Source organism: Haemorhous mexicanus, chromosome 31 (assembly GCF_027477595.1).
Source record: "Haemorhous mexicanus isolate bHaeMex1 chromosome 31, bHaeMex1.pri, whole genome shotgun sequence".
Lineage (NCBI taxonomy): Eukaryota > Metazoa > Chordata > Aves > Passeriformes > Fringillidae > Haemorhous > Haemorhous mexicanus.
Window position 1 is genome coordinate 4,396,516 of NC_082371.1, and position 23,587 is coordinate 4,420,102.

Sequence of the window (23,587 nt, forward strand, 5' to 3'; positions counted from 1 at the left end):
AAGCATCCCTCAGCTGTGGGGACTGCCCGCTGCTCACGGCCCGCCCGGCCCTGAGGGGCTCCAGGGCCGCTCACACCCAGCGCGGGACACCGGCCCGGGAGCAGCGCCGGCCGCTCCTCCCGCCGCTCGCCAAGCCCTCAGGGCCTCAGAGCCGCCTCGGCACCGCAGCAGCAGCGGCGGATCCATGAAGGGCAGAGCCGTGAGGAGCGGGCGGGGGTCGCGACCCAGCGGCGCCATTTTCCCGCCCTTCCCTCTCCCTCCCTCAGCCGCCTCAGGGTCCGGCCCCGTGACGTCACCAGGCGCAGGCGGAAGTGACGTCAGCTGTATCCCTCCGCCGGCCAGGTCCCCTTTTTGTGTGTGTGGTGTGTGTGTTGTGTGTGTGGTGCGGCTGCGGGCGCCGCGCGCCTGTATCAGCCCGCCGGGCCCGACGACCTTTTTTTTCTTATCCCCCCCCCCCTTTTCCGTGAGGGGTGAAGTAGAGGAGGGGGGGGAAAAAACCCACACGCACGCCAAGCACGGAGCCGCCCCCCGGCAGAACGTACAGAGGGCGAGCAGAGCCAGGGATAATTCCTTCTTCTTCTTCATCACCATCTTCATCCTCCTCCTCCTCCTCCTCAGCATCCCGCCAAGTGTGGGGGGGGGGGGCTCATGCCACCTGTCCCCGTGCCCTGCGGGTCGCCTCGCCCGGGGAGCGGCGGAGCCCCGTAGGAGCGAGCGGCGGCAGCGCTGAGGAAGGTGAGGCGGGGGGCGCGGGGAAGGGCGGGGATGAAGGCGGCGGGACCCCCCGGGAGCGGCGGCGGCGACGGCGGGAGATGGAGATGGGGGAGATCGGTGACGGTGGAACCGGCTCGAACCGCCCGGGAATGGGGGAGAAGGAGGGAATGAAGGAGGGGGGGGCGGCAGGGCCGGAGCGCGCCGTACACAAAGCGGTGGCGGGAGGAGGAGGAGGCGAAGAGCAGGAGGAGGAGGAGAAGGCGGAGGGAGGGCTCGGGGTGCCGAGGAGGGGCCGGGGAGGAGCCGCGGCAGCTCAGGCGGCCGCTCCCGCCGGGCCCGGGCGGGCGCTGAGGGACGCGGAGGGATCCGCGCGCAACCCTCACGGCCCGGGGGGCGCGGTGAAGCGGCCGCCCTCAGGGGAGGGGGACGGCGGTGATGCGGCCCCGCCGCCGCTCCCTCCGCGCACCCCCTCCCGCCATACCGGGGGTCCCCTCACGGTCCCCTCACGGTTGTCCCCCGGTCTCCACCGTCGGGGTGAGGAAGGGGTGGTCGTGTCCGTCCTTTCCCCCCTCTCCCGGTGCTGCCGCCCCCTCCTCTCTTTGGCTGCGCTGCTTCGCTGGTGGGCGGCCATGTTGGGCACGGGGATTATTTTTCGCTCTCTTTCTTAGCCGCCACAATACGCTGAGGGTGTGTGGGGGGGCTTTTCCCGGAGTTCTCGGAAGAAGCGGCCTTTTCCCGGTTTTTAGGGGAGGCTAACGAGAAGGGGAGGGTCTGGGATCAGCCGTTTGCAGGGTGAGACTCCCCCCCATCATCCTTGGCCTGCTGGTGCTTCACCTTCGCTGAGTGAGTGCCCCTGTCCAGCGCCCTGAGGGGAGGGAGCCCCTCGGCCGCAGGGAGTGGGGAGCCCAGCCTTCTTCCTCGGGGATTTGGGATTGGTGTTCCAGCCTTTTCCTGAGAGATCCAGGATTGCCATCCCGGCACTCTTCCTCAGGGATCTCATCTGTCTCTTCAGGGTTCTGGGATTTCCATCCCATCCCTTTCCTCAGCGATCTGGGGTTGGTACTGCAACCTTCTCCTCTGGGATTTGGGATCACCATCCCACCCCTCTTCCCAGTTTTTCCTGTCCCTGTCCTGTTCCTCCAGTGTCACCCTCAGCAGCAGCTCCGTCCCCTCATCCCGCCCGGATCCAAGCAGGAAAAAAAGGGGAAAACTGCTCATTTTGTTCTCTGCCCGAGCCGGGATCCCAAAACTCCTGGGAGAGGCTCAGGAGTGCAGGAATTCCCTCCCTCCAGCAGGATTTGGGATTCCATCCCCAAAATCCCCCGAGGCTGCTGCTCTGAAAATGCCCAGTGCCTGAAGTTTTCCTGGAATTCCCTGGGGCTGGGATGTGCCAGGGAGCTGGGGAGGGATGGCATCCTGCATCCCGCCAAGCCGATTTTATTGGGATTCACTGGATTTTGCTGGGATTCACCTGATCCCAGTGTGGGCAGAGGATGGGAGGGATCCCACCAGAAAAATTCCCAAAGGTGCTGGGAAAAATAATAATAAAAAGTAATAAAAAATCAAAATAATTTTAGACGCTTTTAATGATTAATTAGCACAAATTAAATCTGATTAATTAATGGGATGAGGTTTTTCCTGGTTTTTTATGGTGGGAAGGTGAAGGATGAAGTCCCAAAGGAAATTTGCTTTTTGTTTCCCAAATTCCTCAACATTCCAAGAACTTTCCCAATTCCTGGGTGGTTTAGGGCTGCTAATTAAACAGAATTAGTAATTATTATTAACATTTCATTTGTGTGTGTTATCCACCTCACAGCCAAGGAAAACCAACCTTCCTGATATTTTTGGGATTATTTTTCCAGCTTCTTGAGGCCTGGAGATGAGGAATTTTTAGGGAAGAAGCAGGAGAGCATTCCAAGGTTCTGCAGTCTGTGGGATGGGAGACAACAAAATCCCATTTTTTCCCCCATTCCAGGAAATTTTTCCACAATTCTCCCCATCCCAGGCTGAAGCTATGGAGAGAATTCCCTGGGTGGGAAGCTTTTGTTAATTTTTGTTTTTATCCCTGCAAATTTTTCCATTGATCCCAAAATTCTTGGAGTTCTCCTCCCAGTGTTTTTATTTTTATTTTATTCTAATTTTAATTAAAAGCCCCCAAACTGAAGCTCCTGCTGCCTTTTCCAAGCTGGGAATTTTGGGATGACCAAAAATCCTATGGGATTTTTTTTAATCTTAAATTTTTTGAATTTAAAATTTTTAAAACCATGAAATTACCTGGAATTCCTTAGTGGGAGAGGAAGGAAAAAATTCCAATTTTTTTGTCAAATTCAGGATTTTTCCACAATTTTCCCTGGAGAAAAAAACCCCAAAATTTCCATCTCCTTTTGTTTTCCCTTGGAATTTTGGGATCTACAACCAACCCAGACCCATTATTCCCATTCCTCCCCTTGGGAAAAAAATCCCTGCAAGTTTTTTAGTGCCAAATTCCCTTTTTCCTCCATTTTTCCAGGATGGCAGACACGGATCTTTTCATGGAATGTGAGGAGGAGGAGCTGGAGCCATGGCAGAAAATCAGCGACGTCATCGAGGACTCCGTGGTGGAGGATTACAATTCCATGGAAAAAAATCCCACAGGTCATTTCCCCCTTTTCCCACTGATGTTTCCCTTTTTCTCACTGGCTTTTCCATATTTCCCACCAACTTTCCCCTCTTACATTTTCTCCTTCCCCATGGATTTTTTCCCCCATATTCCCATGGATTTTCCCATGGATTATCCCCCTCCTCCCACCTAATTTTGTCCCTTTTCCCCCCACTTCTTTTCCCCCTTTTCCCATGGATTTTGCCCCTTTCCCTGTGGATTTCCCCTATGTTCCGCGGGGTTTCCCCCTTTCCCACGGGTGCTGGGGCTGTGTTCCAGGCGGGAACGCCGCGGTCCAGCCGGGCGGGCAGTCGCTGCTGCTGGCGCAGAGCCCCGCGCCCGGCCTGGGGGCTGTGGTCACGCAGCCCCTGCTGCGGCCCGTGCAGCTGATGCAGAACGCCAACCACGGCACCAACCCGCCCGCCGGCACCCAGCCCATCTTCATCACCACCCAGGTGAGCTCCCGGCCCAAAGCTCCGCCGGGAATCGCCGGAAAACCGCGCTTTCCCGGGAGAAATTCCCGTTCCTCGCTCCGTTTTCGGTGCTGCCTTTCCCTTTGCTGAAACCCCCCGCAGCTGTGGGATGGGAGTTGGACCCCACTGAGTGTTTGGCTCAACAAAACTTTCAAACCTTCCAGAGGTTTTGTTTTCCTTGAACCCCAGTCCTGAACCCCAAACTCCAATCCTGGTCCCAATCCTAAACCCCAACCCAAATCCTAAACCCAGTCCTAAATCCCAATCCTAAACCCCAAAGCCCAGCCCCTATCCCGGGTGATTTTTAGGTTTGTTTGGGATATTTTTGGGGCTGGAATTCCCTCAGGAATGGCCCAGGGGTGATGGATCTGTTCGATTCCAGGGGTTATTTATGGGGTGGTTTGGGACAGTTTTGGGTTGGTGTGGGGGGGTTCTGGGTTGGTTTGGGACGGTTTTGGGGCTGATGCATCCTTTGGGTGCCAGGGGTTCCCGGTGCAGAACGTCCGGCCCGTGCAGAGCCCCATGAACCAGGTGGGCATCGTGCTCAATGTCCAGCAGGGCCAGACTGTCCGGCCAATCACCCTTGTGCCAGGTAATTAACTAATGATTCAAACAAGAACCATCCAGTGATAGCTAGTAATGGGAGTAATGCTAATAATGATGATAGTGATGAGGTGTGGCCTGTGCAGAGCCCCATGAGCCTCTCCTCCTTTTGCCAGGTAATAATAATAATAATAATAGCAGCATTAGTCATAATTTATAATAATAATAATAGTGCTAACAATGACAAGGGGCCAGTGCAGAACCCCATGGGCCGGGTTGGCCCCGTCATCCTTGTGCCGGGTGATCATCATTAATAATATTAATAATAATCATCATCATGAATAGGAATAAAAGCTGTAAATCCCAAATAAAGCTGTAAATCCCGTATTTCCTGGGATTGGGGTCGGATCACGGCTCTCTGTTTGTCTTTGAAGCCCCAGGTACCCAGTTTGTTAAACCAGCAGTTGGCGTTCCCCAGGTGTTCTCGCCGGTGGCGCAGGTGCGGCCGGGCAGCGCCGGGCCTGGCCGGCCGGCCGCCAACGCCTTCGCCACGGTCATCCCGGCCACGCTGACCCTGCGCAGCACCGTGCCCCAGGCCCAGGCGCCCCAGCAGAGTGAGTCACCGAGTCCCGGTCAGGTCCCAAATTGCCGGTCCGGGCCCGAGTTCCCAATCCTCGCCCAAATTCCTGTGGGAGTTCTCATGGAAAAATCCATGGGAGCCAGGGGGTGGTGTTGGGAGATGGGCCGAGTTCGCTTTTGGGTCAGAGTTTATTCACAGATTAGGAAATGAGGAGAATCTGGTGCAGTTTGGGTAAAAAAGTGGTTCAGTTTGGGAATTCCTGGCTGGAATTTCACTGGAATTTTGTCCAAACCATCCCTGGGGGAGACTCAAGGTAGAAGATCCAGGCCAAGTGACAGGGGTAGAATTCAGGCTGGCTGGAATTTCTGTGGAGCTTTGTCCAAACCATTTCTGGTGAGGTCTCAAGGAGGGAACTGGAGGAGGTGGCTGAATTCCCACCCCGGTTTCCGTCGGGAATTCCATGGAACGCTCTCCCCTCCACAGTGAGCATCGCCAGCTTTGTGACGGTGAAGCGCCCGGGTGTGCCCGGCGACGGCGGCGGCAGCGCCGGTGGCCCCGAGGTGGCCAAGCTGGTGAACACGCTGGGCACGGTGCCCTCGCTGGCGCACAGCCCCGCCGCGCTGGCCGTGGCCAACAGCAGCCCCGGCACCGCCCAGCGCGGCACCGCCAGCGAGGCCTCGGCCTCGGCCGCGCCCCGCAAAGGTTCGTCCCGGGAGTTCCGCCCCGCCGGGAGGCAGAACTGGGGTTTGAGGGGTGCTCCGGGTTCTTGGGAGGCGAGAGTTGGTTTTTTGGGATAAAGGGTGGAAAGGAGAAAAACGGGGGATTTTGGGAGGCTTTGTGGGACAAAGGCTGTGAAAATTGGGGATTTTTTTGTGGGATTAACGAGTTTCTGGGGCAGGGGAGAAGTGGGAATGGTGGCACTGGGAGCTGATCCATGTTTGTCCCGCTGCAGGCAGCTCCTCTCCCATTCCCAACCTGGATTTCCAGGACGGGGGCCGCAAGGTCTGTCCCAAGTGTGACTCGCAGTTCCGTGTCACCGAGGCGCTGCGGGGCCACATGTGTGTAAGTCATCATCCCAGGACTGGGGAGCTCTAGGCCTGGCTTAATGAGCAGGGATTCATTCTAGACCCGGTTTAAGGAGTGGGGATTCATTCTAGACCCGGTTTAATGAGTGGGGATTCGTTCTAGACCCGGTTTAAGGAGTGGGGATTCATTCTAGACCCGGTTTAATGAGGGGGGATTCATTCTAGACCTGGTTTAATGAGCAGGGATTCATTCTAGACCCGGTTTAATGAGGGGGGATTCATTCTAGACCCAGTTTAATGAGTGGGGATTCATTCTAGACCCGGTTTAATGAGTGGGGATTCATTCTAGACCTGGTTTAATGAGTGGGGATTCATTCTAGACCCGGTTTAATGAGGGGGGATTCATTCTAGACCTGGTTTAATGAGCAGGGATTCATTCTAGACCTGGTTTAATGAGTGGGGATTCATTCTAGACCCGGTTTAATGAGTGGGGATTCATTCTAGACCCGGTTTAATGAGCAGGGATTCATTCTAGACCCGGTTTAATGAGCAGGGATTCATTCTAGACCCGATTTAATGAGTGGGGATTCATTCTAGACCCAGTTCAATGTCTCCAAATTCATTATCCCAGCCCCAGTTTGACAACCAGGGATTAATCCCAGCCCCCGCTCACTTTCTCTCATTAATTACCCCATCCCCAATTAATGAGCAGCTGTTAATTACCCTGTTTCCACAGTACTGCTGCCCGGAGCTGGTGGAATTCCTGAAGAAACGCAAATCCCTGGATTCCGAGCCCGCCCCGCCCTCGGCCAAGGCCCCCTCCCCCGCCCAGGGTGCGGCTCCGGCCCCGCCCCCGACCCCGCCCAAGGCCGCACCTGAGCCAGGTGAGGGTGGGGCCGACCCCGCCCAGGCCAAGCTGATCATGCTGGTGGATGAGTTCTACTACGGGCGGGACGGGGGCAAGGGGGCGGCTGTGCCACCCTGCCCCAGGGTGCCCACGTCCTTCCGCTGCCCCCACTGCACCAAGCGCCTCAAGAACAACATCCGGTGAGCCCTCGGCCGTTAATTAGCCATTAATTATCCATTAATTACCTGGGAATAACCCAGAAATGGGATGGGAACGGTGTGGGAGTGATGGGCAGTGGGATGGGGGCACCGCACTTATCCGGTGAGCTGTAATCCGTTAATTAATTATCCGTTAATTACTCAGGAATAATCCAGAAATAACCTGGGATTGTGGGAGTTATGTGGGAATGGGCTGGGATTGTGGGAATGACAGGCAGTGGGGCATGGGCACTGCTGCCTCAAGAGCAATCCCTAGTGAGGCATTATCCAGGAATTACCCAGGCATAATCCATGAATACCCCAAACCAAGCTGGGAATGATGCAGAGAGTGCATTTTCCCGGGATGAGGAACGGGAATCTCTGGGAATTCCATCCCTGCAGGTTCATGAACCACATGAAGCACCACGTGGAGCTGGACCAGCAGAACGGCGAGGTGGACGTGCACACCATCTGCCAGCACTGCTACCGCCACTTCAGCACCCCTTTCCAGCTGCAGTGCCACCTGGAGAACGTGCACAGCCCCTACGAGTCCAGCAGTCAGTGCTTTTCCTGCTTTTCTTTGGGTTCACCTGGGAATTTCCTCTTGGATTCATCGGGGTTTTGGGCAGGGAAAATTGTCGCTCCTCCATCGCCCTTTGCTTGAGGTCACCACAAAATCCACCTGAAATTCCAGCCAAATTTCACTTCTCCAGCCCAAATTCCACCTGGAGAATGTGCTCAGCTCCCTAAAGTCCACAAGGCTGTGCTTTTCCAGGAATTTTTAATCCCTAAATTGGGATTTTGGTCCTGGATTTAGTGGAAATTTATGGAAGGAGAGTTGTCGCTCCTCCCTTGCCCCTTACTCAAGGTCACCACAAAATCCACCCCAAATCCCAGCCAAGTTTCACTTCTCCAGACCCTGTTCCACCTTCTCTCTTTTCCCTCTTCCCTCTTTTTTTTTCCACCCCTTTTCCTGCTTTTTCCCCTTTCCCTCTTTTCCCTTTTTCCCCTTTTCCTGCTTTTCACTCTTCCCTCTTTTCCCCCCTTCTCCCTTTCCTCACACCTCCAACTCCCACCTTTTTCCCAACTTTTGCCTGTTTTTCCCTGTTTTTTGGGGCAGCCAAGTGCAAGATCTGCGAGTGGGCGTTCGAGAGCGAGCCGCTCTTCCTGCAGCACATGAAGGACACCCACAAACCCGGGGAGATGCCCTACGTCTGCCAGGTATGAAAAGCTCCTGGAATTCCTGCCTGGAATTCCCAGTTCCCACCCCAAAGATCCGAGAGTTATTCCCTGTGTGCGCCAGGTATGGAAAAACATGGAATTTTCCCCTGTTGCTTGGGATTTTCCCACACCCTGCTGCTGGAATGCCCCAAACCCCAGGGCGTTTGGGATTTTCCCACACCCTGCAGCTGGAATGCCCCAAACCCCAGGGCGTTTTCCCACCCCCAGTCCCGGCTGTGCCGGGTTTTCCTGGGTTTTCCAGGTGTGCCAGTACCGCTCGTCGCTGTACTCCGAGGTGGACAGCCACTTCCGGCTGATCCACGAGGACACGCGGCACCTCCTGTGCCCCTACTGCCTCAAGGTGTTCAAGAACGGCAATGCCTTCCAGCAGCACTTCATGAGGCACCAGGTGAGCCCCAGCTCCTGGCGGTTCCTTGGGAAAAACGCCTACCTAATATGAGAAATAAATAATGCCTACTTAATAATTATTGTCTAATTAATAATAATTTCCAGAAGAAGATCATGTGCCACTGCAATAAGTGCTGCCTGCAGTCTTAATATCCATTCAATACTCAATCAACAATTGATAGCTACTTCGTAGCTATTAAATAATTAATAAATAGTTAATAAATAATAATTAATACTAATGATTGCTTTTTCCCAGAAGAAGAGCATGTACCACTGCGACTAGTGCAGTTTTCAGTCCTAATATCCATTCAGTACTCAATAAACAATTGATACCTGTTTAGTAACTAATAAACAATCAATGCCTAATGAAGCAATTAATAATTAATTAATGCTGATGGATTTCTTCCAGAAGAAGAGCGTGTACCACTGCAACAAGTGCCGCCTGCAGTTCCTGTTTGCCAAGGACAAGATCGAGCACAAGCTGCAGCACCACAAAACCTTCCGCAAGCCCAAGCAGCTCGAGGGGCTCAAACCCGGCACCAAGGCACGCCCTTCCCGGGAAAACTCCTGGAGAATTCCCAGAGAAATCCCCGTTGGCTGGGGGTGGTGGGGATGGAGAAAGTGGGGGGATTAAGGGGGGGATTTGGTGGGGAGGGTTTATAGGATTGAGTGGATTTTTTATGGAGTTTGGTGTGTGGTGGGATTCCTTGGGAATTTACTGGGGTTCCTTGGGAATTTAATGGGATTAATTTGGAATTTACTGGGGTTCACGGGATATTTCCTGTGATTAATTGGATATTTCCTGGAGTTAATTGGTTTTTTCATAGGGCTAATTGGGTGTTTCGTGGCATTGATTGTGAATTGACCCAGCCCCCAGATTCCCTGTGGAGAATCCCAATTCTGCTGGTTTTTGTGCTCCCCCAGGTGACGATCCGCGCGTCCCGGGGCCAGCCCCGCTCGCTGCCGCTGGAACCTTCCCACGGGATGGGCCCGGATCCGGCGCCCCTGGGATCCTCCTCCGACCCCCAGCCCCTCTTTCTGTGCCACCGCAACGCCCCCCGCAGAGCCGGCAAAAAAACGTCAGCACTTTTCTGGGAAAAAACAGGAATTGGGGGGAAAATAGAAAATCTGGGGAAAACGTAGGAGTTTTGAGATTCCCCAGCCGCCATGGGATCCTCAAGGGAGTCAGCAAGAAAAAAAGTCTGTGCTTTTCCTGGAAAAAACAGGAATTTTGAGGGAAGTTGAGGGAAAACCAGGGAAAAAACAGGAATTTGGGGAAAGAATGGGAATTTTGGGGATTCCCAGCCAGTGAAGCATCCCCAAGAAAGCTGGCAGGAAAACACCAGTGATTTTCTGGGAGAAAGTTATGTCATTCTGGGGAAAAAACAGGGAATTCTGAGGTTGGTTTGGAAAGGTAGAGCTGGAAAACCGGGAATTAAAACTGGAATTCTGTCCTGGAATATTGATACTATTGATAATTCAGTATTAGTCCATTAACATTGATTAGTTTTCAATAATAATTCATTTGTAGCAAACGCCCATCCCGAATCCTCGCATCTCCTTTCCTCACCGCCTCCCCCAGGCCCACAGAGGCCCTCCCCCAGCCCCGGTTTTGACGGATTTTGCCGTTTTTTGCCCCAGGAGCGGCCTGGGCCGGCAGACGTGCCTGGAGTGCAGCTTCGAGATCCCCGACTTCCCCAACCACTTCCCCACCTACGTGCACTGCTCCTTGTGCCGCTACAGCACCTGCTGCTCCCGCGCCTACGCCAACCACATGATCAAGTACGGCCTTTGGGGGAAAGGGGGGAAACAAAAACCCGGCCAAAATGGGGGAAAATGGGGGAAAATGTGGGAATTCCACACCCGCACCCACCACATGATCAAGTACGGCCTTTGGGGGAAAGGGGGACGAAAACACGGCCAAAATGGGGAAAATTTGGGAATTCCACACCTACACCCACCACATGATCAAGTACGGCCTTTGGGGGAAAGGGGAACAAAAACACTGCCAAAATGGGGAAAAGTGGGGGAAAATTTGGGAATTCCACACCCGCACCCACCACATGATCAAGTACGGCCTTTGGGGGAAAGGGGAACCAAAACACGGCCAAAATGGGGGGAAAGTGGGGGAAATGTGGGAATTCCACACCTGCACCCACCACATGATCAAGTACGGCCTTTGGGGGAAAGGGGGGAACAAAAACACGGCCAAAATGGGGGAAAATGTGGGAATTCCACACCTGCACCCACCACATGATCAAGGATGGAAAAATCTGGGATTGGGGAACAATTTTGGGCTCCTGAGCAGTTTTGTTTTATAGGGGATTTTTTATTTGTTTATAGGTGATTGCTGTGGGTTTTTTTGTATATTATATATGGGTTTATGGAGGATTTTATAATATTTTAAAGGGGATTTTATGGAGTTTCATTGAGAAGATTGAAGGGTTTTAGATGATATTTTGTGTAGATATTATAGAGGAATTTTTAGGGCTATTATGTAGGCTATTTTCAATGGATTTATAGGGTATTTTATAGGATATGTTACATAATCATCTAGGGAATTTTATACAAATTTTTAAAGATATTTATATGAATTTTATAGGATATTTTATATGGATTCATTGTGTGTTTGACCTGAGTTTTAGGGAATTTAATAGGGTTTTATAGAGGATATTTTTTGATATGTGGGGTGTTTTCTTTGGTTTTACAGTCCTTTCTCCAGATTGTCCCTGACTTTTCCACCTTTTTCCCTCTCCAGCAACCATGTTCCACGGAAAAGCCCCAAATATTTGGCTTTGTTCAAGAACTACACGGCCAGGTATGGAAAAAATTCCCAAAATCCCAATTCCAGGGGAATTCCTGACCTTTGTCATTCTGGGGGAAGATCCAGGGATTTTGGGATTTATGGGTCCTATTCCCATTTCGGGGGAATTTTACATTTTAATTGTTAATTATTAATTCATGTTCAATTATCGTCAGTATTTTAATTATAAATTCAATTACTAACAGTAAGCAATTGATAATAATGATTTAGTTATCAATTATTTAGTTATTCATGATGGGTTGGACACATTTTTATATCTGATATTAAAGTTTATTTATTTTTCTTCCTCCTCCAATTTTCCTCCCTTTTTCTTTCACCTCTTTTTTCCTTTTTTCCCCTTTTTTGCCCCTTTTTCCCATTTTTCCCTCCTTTTTCCCCATTTCCCAGCGGGGTGAGGCTCTCGTGCTCCTCCTGCCTCTTCGTCACCTCCGAGGGCGATTCCATGGCCAAACATTTGGTGTTCAACCCTTCCCACGAGTCGAGCAACATCGTTGTCCAAGGTAAAACCGGGGAACAAACCGGGAGAATGGGAAAAACCCGGAATTCCGGCCAAAATCCCAAAGATCTTCATATTCGGAAGCTCGGGTTGGGAATAAACTGAACTAATTTTCCTTTTTTTAATGGGATGGAAATTCAGAATTCATTCCTGAGGGAGCTTGGTTTGATTCCAGCTTTTCCAGGAATTCCCACAAATCCCAAATTCCCCTGAAATAAAATTAAATAGAAGTAAAGACCTAAAACACCTCAATTGAATCAGAATAAAAACCTGAAATATTCTGTTTTATTCCAGGGCCTTCTTGGATATCACATTCCAGGTAAGCCAAAAATTCCTGTTTATCCTCATCCTTTCCAGTCCATGGGATTGGGTATTTTTTCTACATCTTTCTTCCTCCCCTTGTTTTCCCTTTTCCCTCCCTTTTCCCCCCATTTTTCTCCCCTTTTTCTCCCTCCCTTTCCCTCCCTATTCTCCCTTTTTTTCTCCCCTTTTTTCCCTTTTTGTTCCCTGTTTTTTTTCCTTACCCCCCCTTTTTCCCTCCCCCTTTTTTCCTCCCCCTTTTTCCCCTCCTTTCCACATTTTTTCCCTTTTTTCTCCTTCCCCCCTTTTTCCTCCCCTTGTTTTCCCCTTCTTCCCCCTTTTGTCTCCCATTCTCCCCCTTTTTCCCTCCCCAAACACCCCAAATGTTTCACTTCTCCCAATCCCCCTTTTTTCCAGGCACACCCAGGACACGCCGCAGCCCCCTCCCTGCCCAACCCCCTCTCCTCCTCCCCCTCCAAAACCCCAAACCCCCCCAAAACCCCAGACCCTGCCCCCGAGCCCCCCGAACCCCCCAAGCCCGCAGCCCCCCGAGGCAGCCCCTGCCCCAAACCCGCCGGAGCCCCCCCAGAAGGAGCCCGAGCCCTCCAGGAAGGAGCAGCTGTCGGTCAAGAAGCTGCGCGTGGTCCTGTTCGCCCTCTGCTCCAGCACCGAGCAGGCGGCCCAGCATTTCCGGAACCCTCCGCGCCGCATCCGCCGCTGGCTCCGCCGCTTCCAGGCCTTCCAGGACGACCGCCCCGAGCTGCCCGAGGGCAAATACCTCAGCCTGGAGGCCGAGGAGAAGCTGGCCGAGTGGGTGCTGACGCAGCACGAGCAGCAGCTGCCCGTCAACGAGGAGACGCTCTTCCAGAAGGCCACCAAGATCGGGAGGGCCCTGGAGGGGGGCTTCCAGATCTCCTACGAGTGGGCCGTGAGGTTCATGCTGCGGCACCACCTCAGCACCCACACGCGCCGCGGCGTGGCCCACCCCCTGCCCAAGGAGATCCAGGGCAACGCCGGGGCCTTCATCGAGTTCGTGCAGCGCCAGATCCACACGCAGGAGCTGCCCCCTGCCATGATCGCTGCCGTGGATGAAATCTCCCTTTTCCTGGACGTGGAGGTCCTGGGCAGCGACGACCGCAAGGAGAGCGCGCTGCAGACCGTGGGCAACGGCGAGCCGTGGTGCGAGCTGGTGCTGACCCTGCTGGCCGACGGCAGCGTCCTCCCCGCCCTGGTCATCCCCAGGGGACGCCTCCCCTGCCCGCCCGCCCTGCCCAAATCCATCCTGCTGGAGTCCAAGGAGGACGGCTGTGGCGACGACGAGATCATGGAGCTGTGGGCGGCCAGAGTGTGGAGGAAGCACACGGAGTGCCGAGGCGGCGCTTCCAAAGGGATGCTGGTGCTGGATTGCCACCGGACGCACCTGTCCGAGGAGGTGCTGGCCGTGCTCAGCGCGGCCGGGGCGCTGCCGGCCGTCATCCCGGCGGGATGCAGCTCCCGCATCCAGCCTCTGGACGTCTGCGTCAAGAGATCCCTGAAAAATTTCCTCCACAAAAAATGGAGAGAACGGGCGAGAGATCTGGCGGATTCCGACTCCTCCGCGCTGCTCCAGCTGCTGCTGGGGTGGCTGGGAGAAGCTTTGGAAATCCTGGGGAATTGCCCGGAGTTGATCCGGAAATCTTTCCTGGTGGCCAGCGTCCTGCCGGGGCCGGCCGGCGATTCGGGATCGCCGCAGCGCAACGGCGACGAGCAGGAGGAGCTGATCGCCGCCATGGAGGAGAGGCTGAAAATCGCCAAAACCAGGGAATCGTCCCCGGAATTCCCGGAGAACGACGACCCCGAGGCCGACCCCGAAATCCTGCACCAGCTCTTCGAGGGGGAGAGCGAGGCCGAGTCGTTCTACGGCTTCGAGGAGGCGGATTTGGAGCTGATGGAAATTTGAGGATTCCCGGAAAAAAAATGGGACGGATTCATCCCGGAATTCCTGGCTTTGGAGAGGCCGAGGAGTGCCAGGAGGGGAAGGGGTGTTCCCTGGTTTTGGGCCCGAAAATTGAAGGATATTCCAAGTTTTTGGCTGCAGAAATGGAAGGATATTCCCAGTTTCTGGCCCCCAAAGCTTAAAGAATATTCCCTGTTTTTTGGAGAGCCAAACAGGTCCCAGAAATGGAAGGCTATTCCAAATTTTCCGCCCCAAAAATTGAAGGATATCCCCTATTTTTGGCCCCCAGAATTAAAAGAAATTCCCTGTTTTTGGCCCCAAAAATTAAAGGATGTTCCCTGTTTTCGGAGAGCGAAACGCGCCCCAGAAATGAAAGGATATTCCCATTTTTCCGCCCCAAAAACCCAAGGATATTCCCAAATCTTTGGCCCCAAAACAAAGGACATTCCCAGTGTTCGGAGCAGATGAGATCCCAGTTCCCAGCGGATTTCTGGGATTTTTACGGATTTGCCATTTCCGCCGATTTTTTGGGAGGATTTTCGTGGCTTTTTTTCCTTTTTTTTTTTTTTAAATTGAAAAAAAAACTGAAAGAAAAAAAAACTTGGATTCACTGTGTTGGTATTTCCTCGGAATTCTCTCTCGTGGGTGGATATTTTTTGGGAATTTTCTTTACCTCACTTGTACCATAATTCCTGGTTTTTAGCAGTGGGAATTTGACGTCGTTTGTGCCCAGGTTTTTTTCCAAGACAGAAAATCCCCAGATAGAACTCCCCAAAAAATTGGGGGAATTTTTCTTTCCTTTTTCCTGGACTTTTTTTTGGAATTCAACTCAGAAAATCCCGTTTTTTACGGAAAATTCCTTCGGATTGGCTGTGAAGATTCAGTTATTTTGGGGTTTTTTGTAATGGAAATTGGGAATTTTGATGGAATTTTGGTGGAATTTTAGGGAGTTTTGAGGCAATTTGGCTTTGGAATTGTGAAGCCACCATTCCAGCAGCAGTTTTTGGGATTGGCGCTGCTTTTCCTGCCCCAACCTCAATTTTCCCAATTTCTCCCCCCAAAAATTCCCGTTGGAGGGGCATAAAAGCCCAACTTCTCCTTGGATTCCCCCTTTTTGGATTGTTAATTATCAACTTTATTTAAAAAAGAACCATCCTGGAAAACCCCGCCTTCCTTAGGGTCGGAAAATCCAGGATTTGGGACTAAAACTGTGATGAAAAACCCGACAAAATCCATTAAAAAAAAAAAGATTTTGGGTTGATTTTTCACTGCCAGCTCTGATTTTTTACCGGAATTTGCATGTTTTTTGGGAAAATGTTTTTTTTTTATTTCAAAAATTCTGGGAATTCCCAAATTCCAGAGGCACCCGGCTCCTGTTTTTCCATAAGATTTGTGGAGGGTTTTTTTTTTTGGAGTTTTTTCCCAGAAGGAAAACAGGAAAAAAAATTAAAAAAAAATATTCAAAATACATAAAATTTAAAAATAAAAAAATTATGGATCAGCTTGGAATTGTACAGGAGTGGAAAATGTGGAATAAAAGCAGGGAAATGGATTTATAAATAAACAGTGTTTTTATTGTGGAAGAAATTCCTTCATTCCCGTGGGACTTGGGTGGAAAAATCCTGAATTTAATCAATTCTTCAGGGTCAGAATTGGTTTTTTTTCTGTGGAGAATTTCTGTGTTTTTTTAAGGAAAAGTTGGGAAAATGCTGCTGGAAGAATTTTGGGAATGGGGAGGGGGAAAATTCCATTTTAATTGGATTTTTGTGGCCTCGAAATCTCTTGGGTTTGGGATTTTGGGGAGAAAATCCCATGGAATGCCCAAAAATGATGGACAGGGTTTAGGGATTCCCGGGATCCATCCCCGAAGGGCTTTTCCCACCTCAGAAATTCCACAGCTTTGGTCAGAACTGGAATCTGGTGCCACAGCATCCACCCAGAATTCCCGACCTCCCTGAAATCTGCGTTTTCCAGGAGAATTCCCAGGGTTTCTGGAGGGTTTCCAAAGAACAAACACATGGACTGGTCTTGAACGATCCATTTTATTCCCAAAAAGCGCTGGATTTGCCATTCCAGAGGGAAGGAAGGGATGGGATAAGAGCAGGGATTCGATGAGGCAGGAGCAGCTCCTGGAGATCACTCGAAACCTCTGGAAAAATGGGAAAAAAAGGGAAAAATGGGGGTTAGAGGGGCAGGAGAAACACCTGGCTGTTCCTCAGGGAGCAGGAATTGTCACCCTGGAACAGCTGGATGTCCCTCTGGAATTGCCAATCCTGCTGTATCCAGGTAGGAATTACCTGCATGTCCCCAGAGCCCCTGGAATCCTCAAATCCGGCATTCCAGGTGGGAATTACCTGACCACGTGGGCGATGTCCCAGTTGGCCTCCAGGGTCAGGGGTCCCTCCAGCTCCACGCCCTTCTCTGTCACCGTGGCGACCTCGTACTGCGGGAAAAGCCCGGAGCGCCTCAGTTCCCACCCAGCATTCCACGGGGAAAATCCTGGGATCGGGGTGGCTCCCATGGATTTGGGGATGGATTTGGGGTGAATTCCCAGGATTTGGGGTGGATTTTGGGGTGAATTCCCAGGATTTGGGGTGGATTTGGGATACAAACCCTGTTGAAGGAGCGAGCATCCCTGCAGTAGAGCACCCTCAGGCAGCACTCCAGCAGCTCCCGGGACTGGGATGGGGGGGGTGAATTCCCAGGATTTGGGGGTGGATTTGGGGTGAATTCCCAGGATTTGGGGTGGATTTGGGATACAAACCCTGTTGAAGGAGCGAGCATCCCTGCAGTAGAGCACCTTCAGGCAGCGCTCCAGCAGCTCCCAGGACTGGGATGGGTGGGGTGGATCCCATGGATTTGGGGATGGATTTGGGGTGAATTCCCAGGATTTGGGGTGGATTTTGGGGTGAATTCCTGGGACTTTGGGGTGGATTTGGGATACAAACCCTGTTGAAGGAGCGAGCATCCCTGTAGTAGAGCACCTTCAGGCAGCGCTCCAGCAGCTCCCGCGCCTCCTCCCGCGTCGGGAGCCGCTCCTGGTCCCGCTCCAGCTCCGCCCGCAGCAGCGGCTGCACACGGGTTGGGGGAAAAGCAACAAATCAATTAAAATCAGATCCTGAAAATCAAAACATCAATTAGAAAATAACGAGCTAGAAAATGATGAACTAAAAAAGAAGATAATCTATTAAGAAATGATGAAGCAGAAAAGACAAGAATCAATTAATGATTTAGTGCTGAACTAAAGACCCGAGCCCTGTCTCACCTGGGCCAGGTAAGCCCCGAATCCTGTGGCCAGTGATGGCGCTTCATAGGCCACGCCCAGCATGTCAACGTATCCCAGGAAACTGCAGAATGGAGAGTGTGAATCACCCGGGGAACTGGGAATTCCCTAGGAAGGAGGGGGGAATTCCCCTGGGAAAGAGCAGGAAGCACCCCAGGAAAAAGCAGGAATTCCTTGGGAAGGAGGAGAAACCACCCCGGGGAAACGCCCCATTGCCCTGGGAAGCAGCGGGAACCACGGCAGGAAAAGGGAGCAGGAATTTCCCCGGGAAGGAGAAAGCCCTGGAGCTGCCAAGGGCAGGATGCTGACCTCTCCCCGCCGTAGACGCCGGCGATGAGCACCGTGTTCCAGAGGGGGTTGATCTTGGAGCGCCGGTTGTACAGGACCCGCGTCAGCCACGAGTGCAGCGCCCGCGGGCTGTAGCTGTGCCCGTCCCCCAGCAGCTCCTCGTCGATCCTGAAATTCCACGGAATTCTGCCTTGGAGATCAGGGATTCGGGGACTGGAGAGCAGGGATGCAGGGGATTGGAGCAGAGCAAAAAAGTCGCCAAATTTGGGGATGGAATGCCAGGAAATTCAGGGATTCGTGCTCAAGGAATTCCAAGGAATTCAGGGATTTGTGCCCAAGGAATTCCAAGGAATTCAGGGATTCGTGCTCAAGGAATTCGATGATTGGTGCTCAAGGAATTCCGGGATTGTAGCAGAGGAATTCTGGGGACTGGCGCACAAAAAACATTGGGGATGGGAAATTCCCAAATCGCTGGGAATCAACTGGGGATTTTGGGATGGGGAATCCCCGAATTCCTGAGGGAATTTGGGCTGGGAATTCCCGGGAATCTTACACCATCTGCTCCAGGAGCTGCCGCAGGTGCTGGAAATCCGCCAGGTCCCCAGAGGCTCCGATCACGGTGGAGTCGTTGACCTTGAGGAGCCGGGAGATGCCCCGGAACCGCGCCAGGGATCCGAAGGATCCCACCGTGTCCGCGGCCAGCATCACCCCCCCGGAGAACTTCAGCCCCAGCACCGACGTCCCGGTCACCATCGGGCTCCTGGCACACCGAGATCACGGTCACACCACTCTGGGGCCCATTTACATCACTCTGGCTCCCAGTCACACCAGTTCGGATCCCGCTTCCTCCCAGTTTGCGCTTTCTGCGCCCCTGCAGTCTCCCCAGCATTCCCGGATTTTCTGCCGCTTCCCTTTTCCCCTCCCCAGTTCCCCCCAGTTCCGCTCCCAGTTCGCCCCCCAGCCCTCAGGGACCCTCCCCAAATCCCCCCATTTCCCCTCCCCCTCCCCAAATTCCCTCAGTCTCCCCATTTCCCTGCCCCCTCACGGACCCCCCCAGTCTCCCCAAATCCCCCCATTTCCCCTCCCCCTCCCCAAATTCCCTCAGTCTCCCCATTTCCCTGCCCCCTCACGGACCCCCCCCAGTCTCCCCAAATCCCCCCATTTCCCCTCCCCCTCCCCAAATTCCCTCAGTCTCCCCATTTCCCTGCCCCCTCACGGACCCCCCCCAGTCTCCCCAGTTCCCCCCAGTTCCCTCCCCCCATCCCCCCCATCCCCCTCAGCCCTTCCCGCACCCCCGCTGCCCTCACAGCGTGCGGCCGGCGGGCAGCGTGGCGGGCCTGGTGCCGGTGCCCCGGGGGCCGATGTCGGTGTGTCCCAGAGCCCGGGGGATGTACGTTTGTCCCGGGGCCGGGCCCCCGGCCCAGAACGGCGGCGCCGCTGCTCCGACCTCCATCTTAGTCACGCCGCGATTGCGCCTGCGTTGAGGAAACGCGGCCTCTCCCCGCCGCCGTACAGGGTGGGCGTGGCTTCGCCGCCAGCTTGAGCGTGGCGAAAGTACCGGCCAGAGCGCGGTTCCCTCCTCAAGATGGCGGCACCCCCACGTGACGCAGGACCGGTGCGGTGGTGGGCGGGGTTTGTTGTGCGGGGCCGCGCCCAATGGGCGGGGTTTGGGGCTGTGCTGGCCAATCAGTGGCGAGAGGCGGGGACTGGGCGAAGGTAACAGGTTGCGGTGGCTGCGGCGGGAGCGGGCGGTGAGTGGGGGGGGTGACACCGGGAAACGGGGCCTGGGGACACCGGACAGGGCCTGGGGACACCGGACAGGGCCTGGGGACACCGGACAGGGGTGTGGGGACATCGCACAGGGATCTCGGGACATCGCACAGGGGCTGGGGACACAGGACAGGGGTGTGGGGACACCGGACAGGGGCCGGTGGCACGGGAGCGGGCGTTGCCCCCTGGGCGGGGGGCTTGGTGACACCGTACAGGGGCTGGGGACACCCGGCAGGGCGCTGGTGGCACGAGAGGGGGGGCTGGTGGCACGGGACAGGGCGCTGGTGACACCGGAGAGGGCGCTGGTGGCACCGGACAGGGTCTTGTCCCACCGGGCAGAGGCCCGGAGACAGCGGGCAGGACGCCGGTGACACCGGAGGAGATGCTGGTGACACCGGAGGAGGTGCCGGTGACACCGGAGGAGGGGCCGGTGAAACCGGAGACGCTCGTGGTGGCACCGGGAGGGGACCTGGGGACACGCAGAGGGCGCTGATGACACGGGACAGGGTCCGGGTGACACGAAGAGGGGCCTGGGGGCACTGGAGGGGGTCCTGGCAACACGGGACAGGGTCCTGCTGTCCCTTTATGGGGTCCTGTCCCCAAGGAAGGGGGTCCTGGTGTCCTTTAATGGGGTCCTGCCCTATGGAAAGTGGTCCCCGTGTCCCTCTGTGGGGTCCCAGTGTCCCTTCATGGGGTCCCGGTGTCCCTCTGTGGGGTCCCGGTGTCCCCTTATGGGGTCCCAGTGTCCCCTTATGGGGTCCCAGTGTCCCCTCATGGGGTCCCAGTGTCCCCTTATGGGGTCCCAGTGTCCCTTCATGGGGTCCCAGTGTCCCTCTATGGGGTCCCAGTGTCCCTCTGTGGGGTCCCAGTGTCCCTTCATGGGGTCCCAGTGTCCCTCTATGGGGTCCCAATGTCCCCTTATGGGGTCCCAGTGTCCCTCTATGGGGTCCCAGTGTCCCCCTATGGGGTCCCAGTGTCCCTTTATGGGGTCCCAGTGTCCCTCTATGGGGTCCCAGTGTCCCCTTATGGGGTCCCAGTGTCCCTCTATGGGGTCCCAGTGTCCCCCTATGGGGTCCCAGTGTCCCTTCATGGGGTCCTAGTGTCCCTCTGTGGGGTCCCAATGTCCCCTATGGGGTCCCAGTGTCCCTCTATGGGGTCCCAGTGTCCCCCTATGGGGTCCCAGTGTCCCTCTATGGGGTCCCAGTGTCCCCCTATGGGGTCCCAGTGTCCCTCTATGGGGTCCCAGTGTCCCTCTATGGGGTCCCAGTGTCCCCTTATGGGGTCCCAGTGTCCCTCTATGGGGTCCCAGTGTCCCCCTATGGGGTCCCAGTGTCCCTTCATGGGGTCCCAGTGTCCCTCTATGGGGTCCCAGTGTCCCTTATGGGGTCCTGTCCCCTGGGACCCCCTCAGAAAACCCTTCCCGACCTTTCAGGGCAGCGCAACTTCCGCCTTTCATCCCTTCAATAATTTGGGGAAAATTTGGGGGATTTTTGGAGCCTCTTCCCGAAGCCAGAGGATCCCAAATCCAGGGGATCCCAATCCAAGGGATCCCCAGTCCAAGGGATCCCAAGTCCAGGGGTTTTGTCCCTTCTTGTTCCGGGTTTTTGGGATTGCTCCGGGCGTTCCCAGACCGGTGGGACCGGTTTGGGATCATCGGAATTCCCTTTCCCTGGGCAGGATTTGGGGTTTCCCTGCGGCTTTTTGGGGCCAGGGAGAGATTTCCCGGGGGCATGTGTGGGATTGAACTCGGGGAGAATTCCTCAGGGCGGGAACTTCAGGGTGAAATCCGGGATGGAACTCAGGGCAAACCCAGAGTGACCGCAAACCCTGCAGGGATTTTGGTGTCCAGGGAACGGGATCATTCCCGGTTATCCCAGGGAACGGAATCATTCCCGGTTATCCCAGGGAACGGGATCATTCCCGGTTATCCCGAAGGGATGGCATCGTTCCCCATTCCCGGTTACCCCGAGGCTTTTCGCGCTCGGGAATTTTACCCCGCGGGCTCCAGTTCCAAGGCTCGATTTCCCTGGAAACCGTCACCGGATCCTGGCGAGGCCGCGCTGGAATCGGGGTCGGGATTGCCCCGGGAGCGGCTGGGACGGGATTTCCCAGGATTTGGGGTCGATGATTCCCAGGATTTGGGGTCGATGGTTAACCTGGGAACTCTGCCCAGGGCTGGGCTGGAATTCCTGGAATTCAGCTCTGCAGGGAGCCCTGGGAGCAGCTCCTGAGGGATGATCCGAATCCCGAACATTCCTGATCCCAAACGTTCCCGTCCCGATCCCAAACGGAAATCCCCCTCCCAACCCTCTTCCCAGGGGAAAGATCCCATTCCCGACCCTTTTTCCGGCTGAAAATTCCCATTTTTCCAGGTGCAATTCCCTCTCTCCCCCTCGATCTCCGCCCCTCCCCGGTTTCGGGTTCCCAGGAAAACGGGAAAAACTGGAAAATCCGGAAAAGCCGCTCCCGATTTTTGGGCGCGGCTCCAAATTCCCGGACTTTGGCCCCAAACAACGCCCGAGGGAGGAGCCGAGGGCGGAATTTTGGGAAAGATCCCAAAAAAAATCCCCCTGGAGGCAAAAATACTGGGACGGTTTGGGATAATTAATTAGGGATGATTTGGGATAATTAGGGATAATTTAAGATAATTTAGGATCGTTTGAGATAATTCATTTGGGATCATTTGGGATAATTCAGGAATTCTTTGGGATCATCTGAAACTCGATCTGGGCCCCGGGGACTCGGGAACAGGGCAGAATTTTGGGAAAACAGCAGAATTTTGGGACAACCTCACTGGGACCATCCTAAATATTGGAAAGATCCTAACCCAGCAATTTTTGGAATATTTTGGGAAAATTTGGGATTTTTCCCTCCCTTTCTCCATTCTCAAAATCCCAAATCCTCTTCAGGAAGAGGGGAATTGGGGTTTTTTCCTGGATTTTCCAGCCACTCCAGGAATTGCCAATCTGCTTTATCTGGGTCGGAGCCACAAAGGCTCTTTGTACTTCCCTGGATCTGGGCCAGCCGGAAAATTCCCAAAATTCCACCCTTCAGAGAGGCCAGGATGGCCTCTCCTGATTTTTCCCAACCCCATTCCCAGGGAAAATTCCCATTTTTGGGGTTTTTTTAGGCCCTAAATTCCCTTTTCCTGCTTTTTTCCTTCTGGTTTTCCAGGGAAATCAATGAAATTCCAGTTTTTCTTAGCCCCCAAATTCTCATTTTCCTCCTTTTTTCCATTTTTTCAGGCCAAAAATTCCCTTTTCCTTTTTTTTTTCCTTTCAATTTTCCAGTGAAATCCCAGAAATCCTGGGAGAGCAGAGGAGCAATTCCTGTCCCGGATTTCCTCATTTCGGGAATATCCGATCCTCTCCCGGATTTCTGGAAAATCCAAATCCTTTCCCATTTTTTCGGGAATATCCAATTCTCTCCTGGTTTTCCAGCCCTCCCCCATTCCTGGTTTTTCTGGAGCCATCTGGGAACATTCCCAACCCCCTCCCCCCCATGGATTCTCCACCTGCTCCAGGATGGAGCTGGGATGGATCCAGGGATTTGGGATGGATCTTGGGATCAGGGATGGATCCAGGGATTTGGGATGGATCTTGGGAGCTGGGATGGATCCAGGGATTTGGGATGTATCCCAGGGATTTGGGATGGATCCCAGGGTTGGGGATGGATCCCAGGGATTTGGGATGGATCCGGGGATCTGGGATGGATCCAGGGATCAGGGATGGATCCCAGGGATTTGGGATGGATTTCGGGATCTGGGATGGATCTCGGGAGCAGGGATGGATCCAGGGATCAGGGATGGATCCCAGCCCTTCCTGGTGATCCCGACCCCTCCTGGCCCTTCCAAAGGTCTTCCCTGGATCCTGGAATCCCCATCGGGATCGCTCCCAGCCCCGCCCCGGCCCCACCCCCTCTGCCCTTTGGCCACCTGGAAAAATTCCCGATTTTCCGCCAGCGCCGCTCCCTGCTCAGGTCGGTTCCTGGATTTCCTGGATCCCGGGATTTGGGGATTTGGGAATTCCACTCCCGGGATCCTTC

The 23,587-nt window shown here is 54.1% G+C and overlaps 2 protein-coding genes across 4 annotated transcripts; one reads left to right on the forward strand and one right to left on the reverse strand.

The window, feature by feature from the left end:
* Positions 1–591: 591 nt before the first annotated feature.
* POGZ (pogo transposable element derived with ZNF domain) lies at positions 592–15,789 on the forward strand. Of its 3 annotated transcripts, none has more exons than XM_059871364.1 (18): positions 592–735; positions 3,224–3,348; positions 3,632–3,807; positions 4,309–4,417; positions 4,803–4,982; positions 5,432–5,650; positions 5,901–6,010; positions 6,710–7,020; positions 7,420–7,574; positions 8,138–8,238; positions 8,501–8,647; positions 9,056–9,190; positions 9,571–9,725; positions 10,288–10,428; positions 11,405–11,464; positions 11,858–11,970; positions 12,261–12,285; positions 12,684–15,789. In XM_059871364.1, exons 2-18 carry the CDS (start codon positions 3,225–3,227, stop codon positions 14,203–14,205), a joined length of 3,783 nt encoding a protein of 1,260 aa, XP_059727347.1. In that variant the 5' UTR covers positions 592–735; position 3,224; the 3' UTR covers positions 14,206–15,789. The 3 variants fall into 3 exon arrangements, with proteins under 3 accessions (XP_059727347.1, XP_059727348.1, XP_059727349.1); XM_059871365.1 differs by lacking the exon at positions 592–735 and adding an exon at positions 1,107–1,248; XM_059871366.1 differs by lacking the exons at positions 592–735; positions 3,224–3,348 and having other exon boundaries at positions 3,669–3,807; positions 4,847–4,982.
* Positions 15,790–16,225: 436 nt separating this feature from the next.
* On the reverse strand, positions 16,226–19,262 carry PSMB4 (proteasome 20S subunit beta 4). Its single transcript, XM_059871368.1, has 7 exons — positions 19,081–19,262; positions 18,327–18,533; positions 17,795–17,941; positions 17,468–17,549; positions 17,151–17,273; positions 16,557–16,645; positions 16,226–16,351 (listed from the first exon to the last, which is right to left on the reverse strand). Exons 1-7 carry the CDS (start codon positions 19,224–19,226, stop codon positions 16,339–16,341), a joined length of 807 nt encoding a protein of 268 aa, XP_059727351.1. The 5' UTR covers positions 19,227–19,262; the 3' UTR covers positions 16,226–16,338.
* Between the last annotated feature and the right edge of the window lie 4,325 nt (positions 19,263–23,587).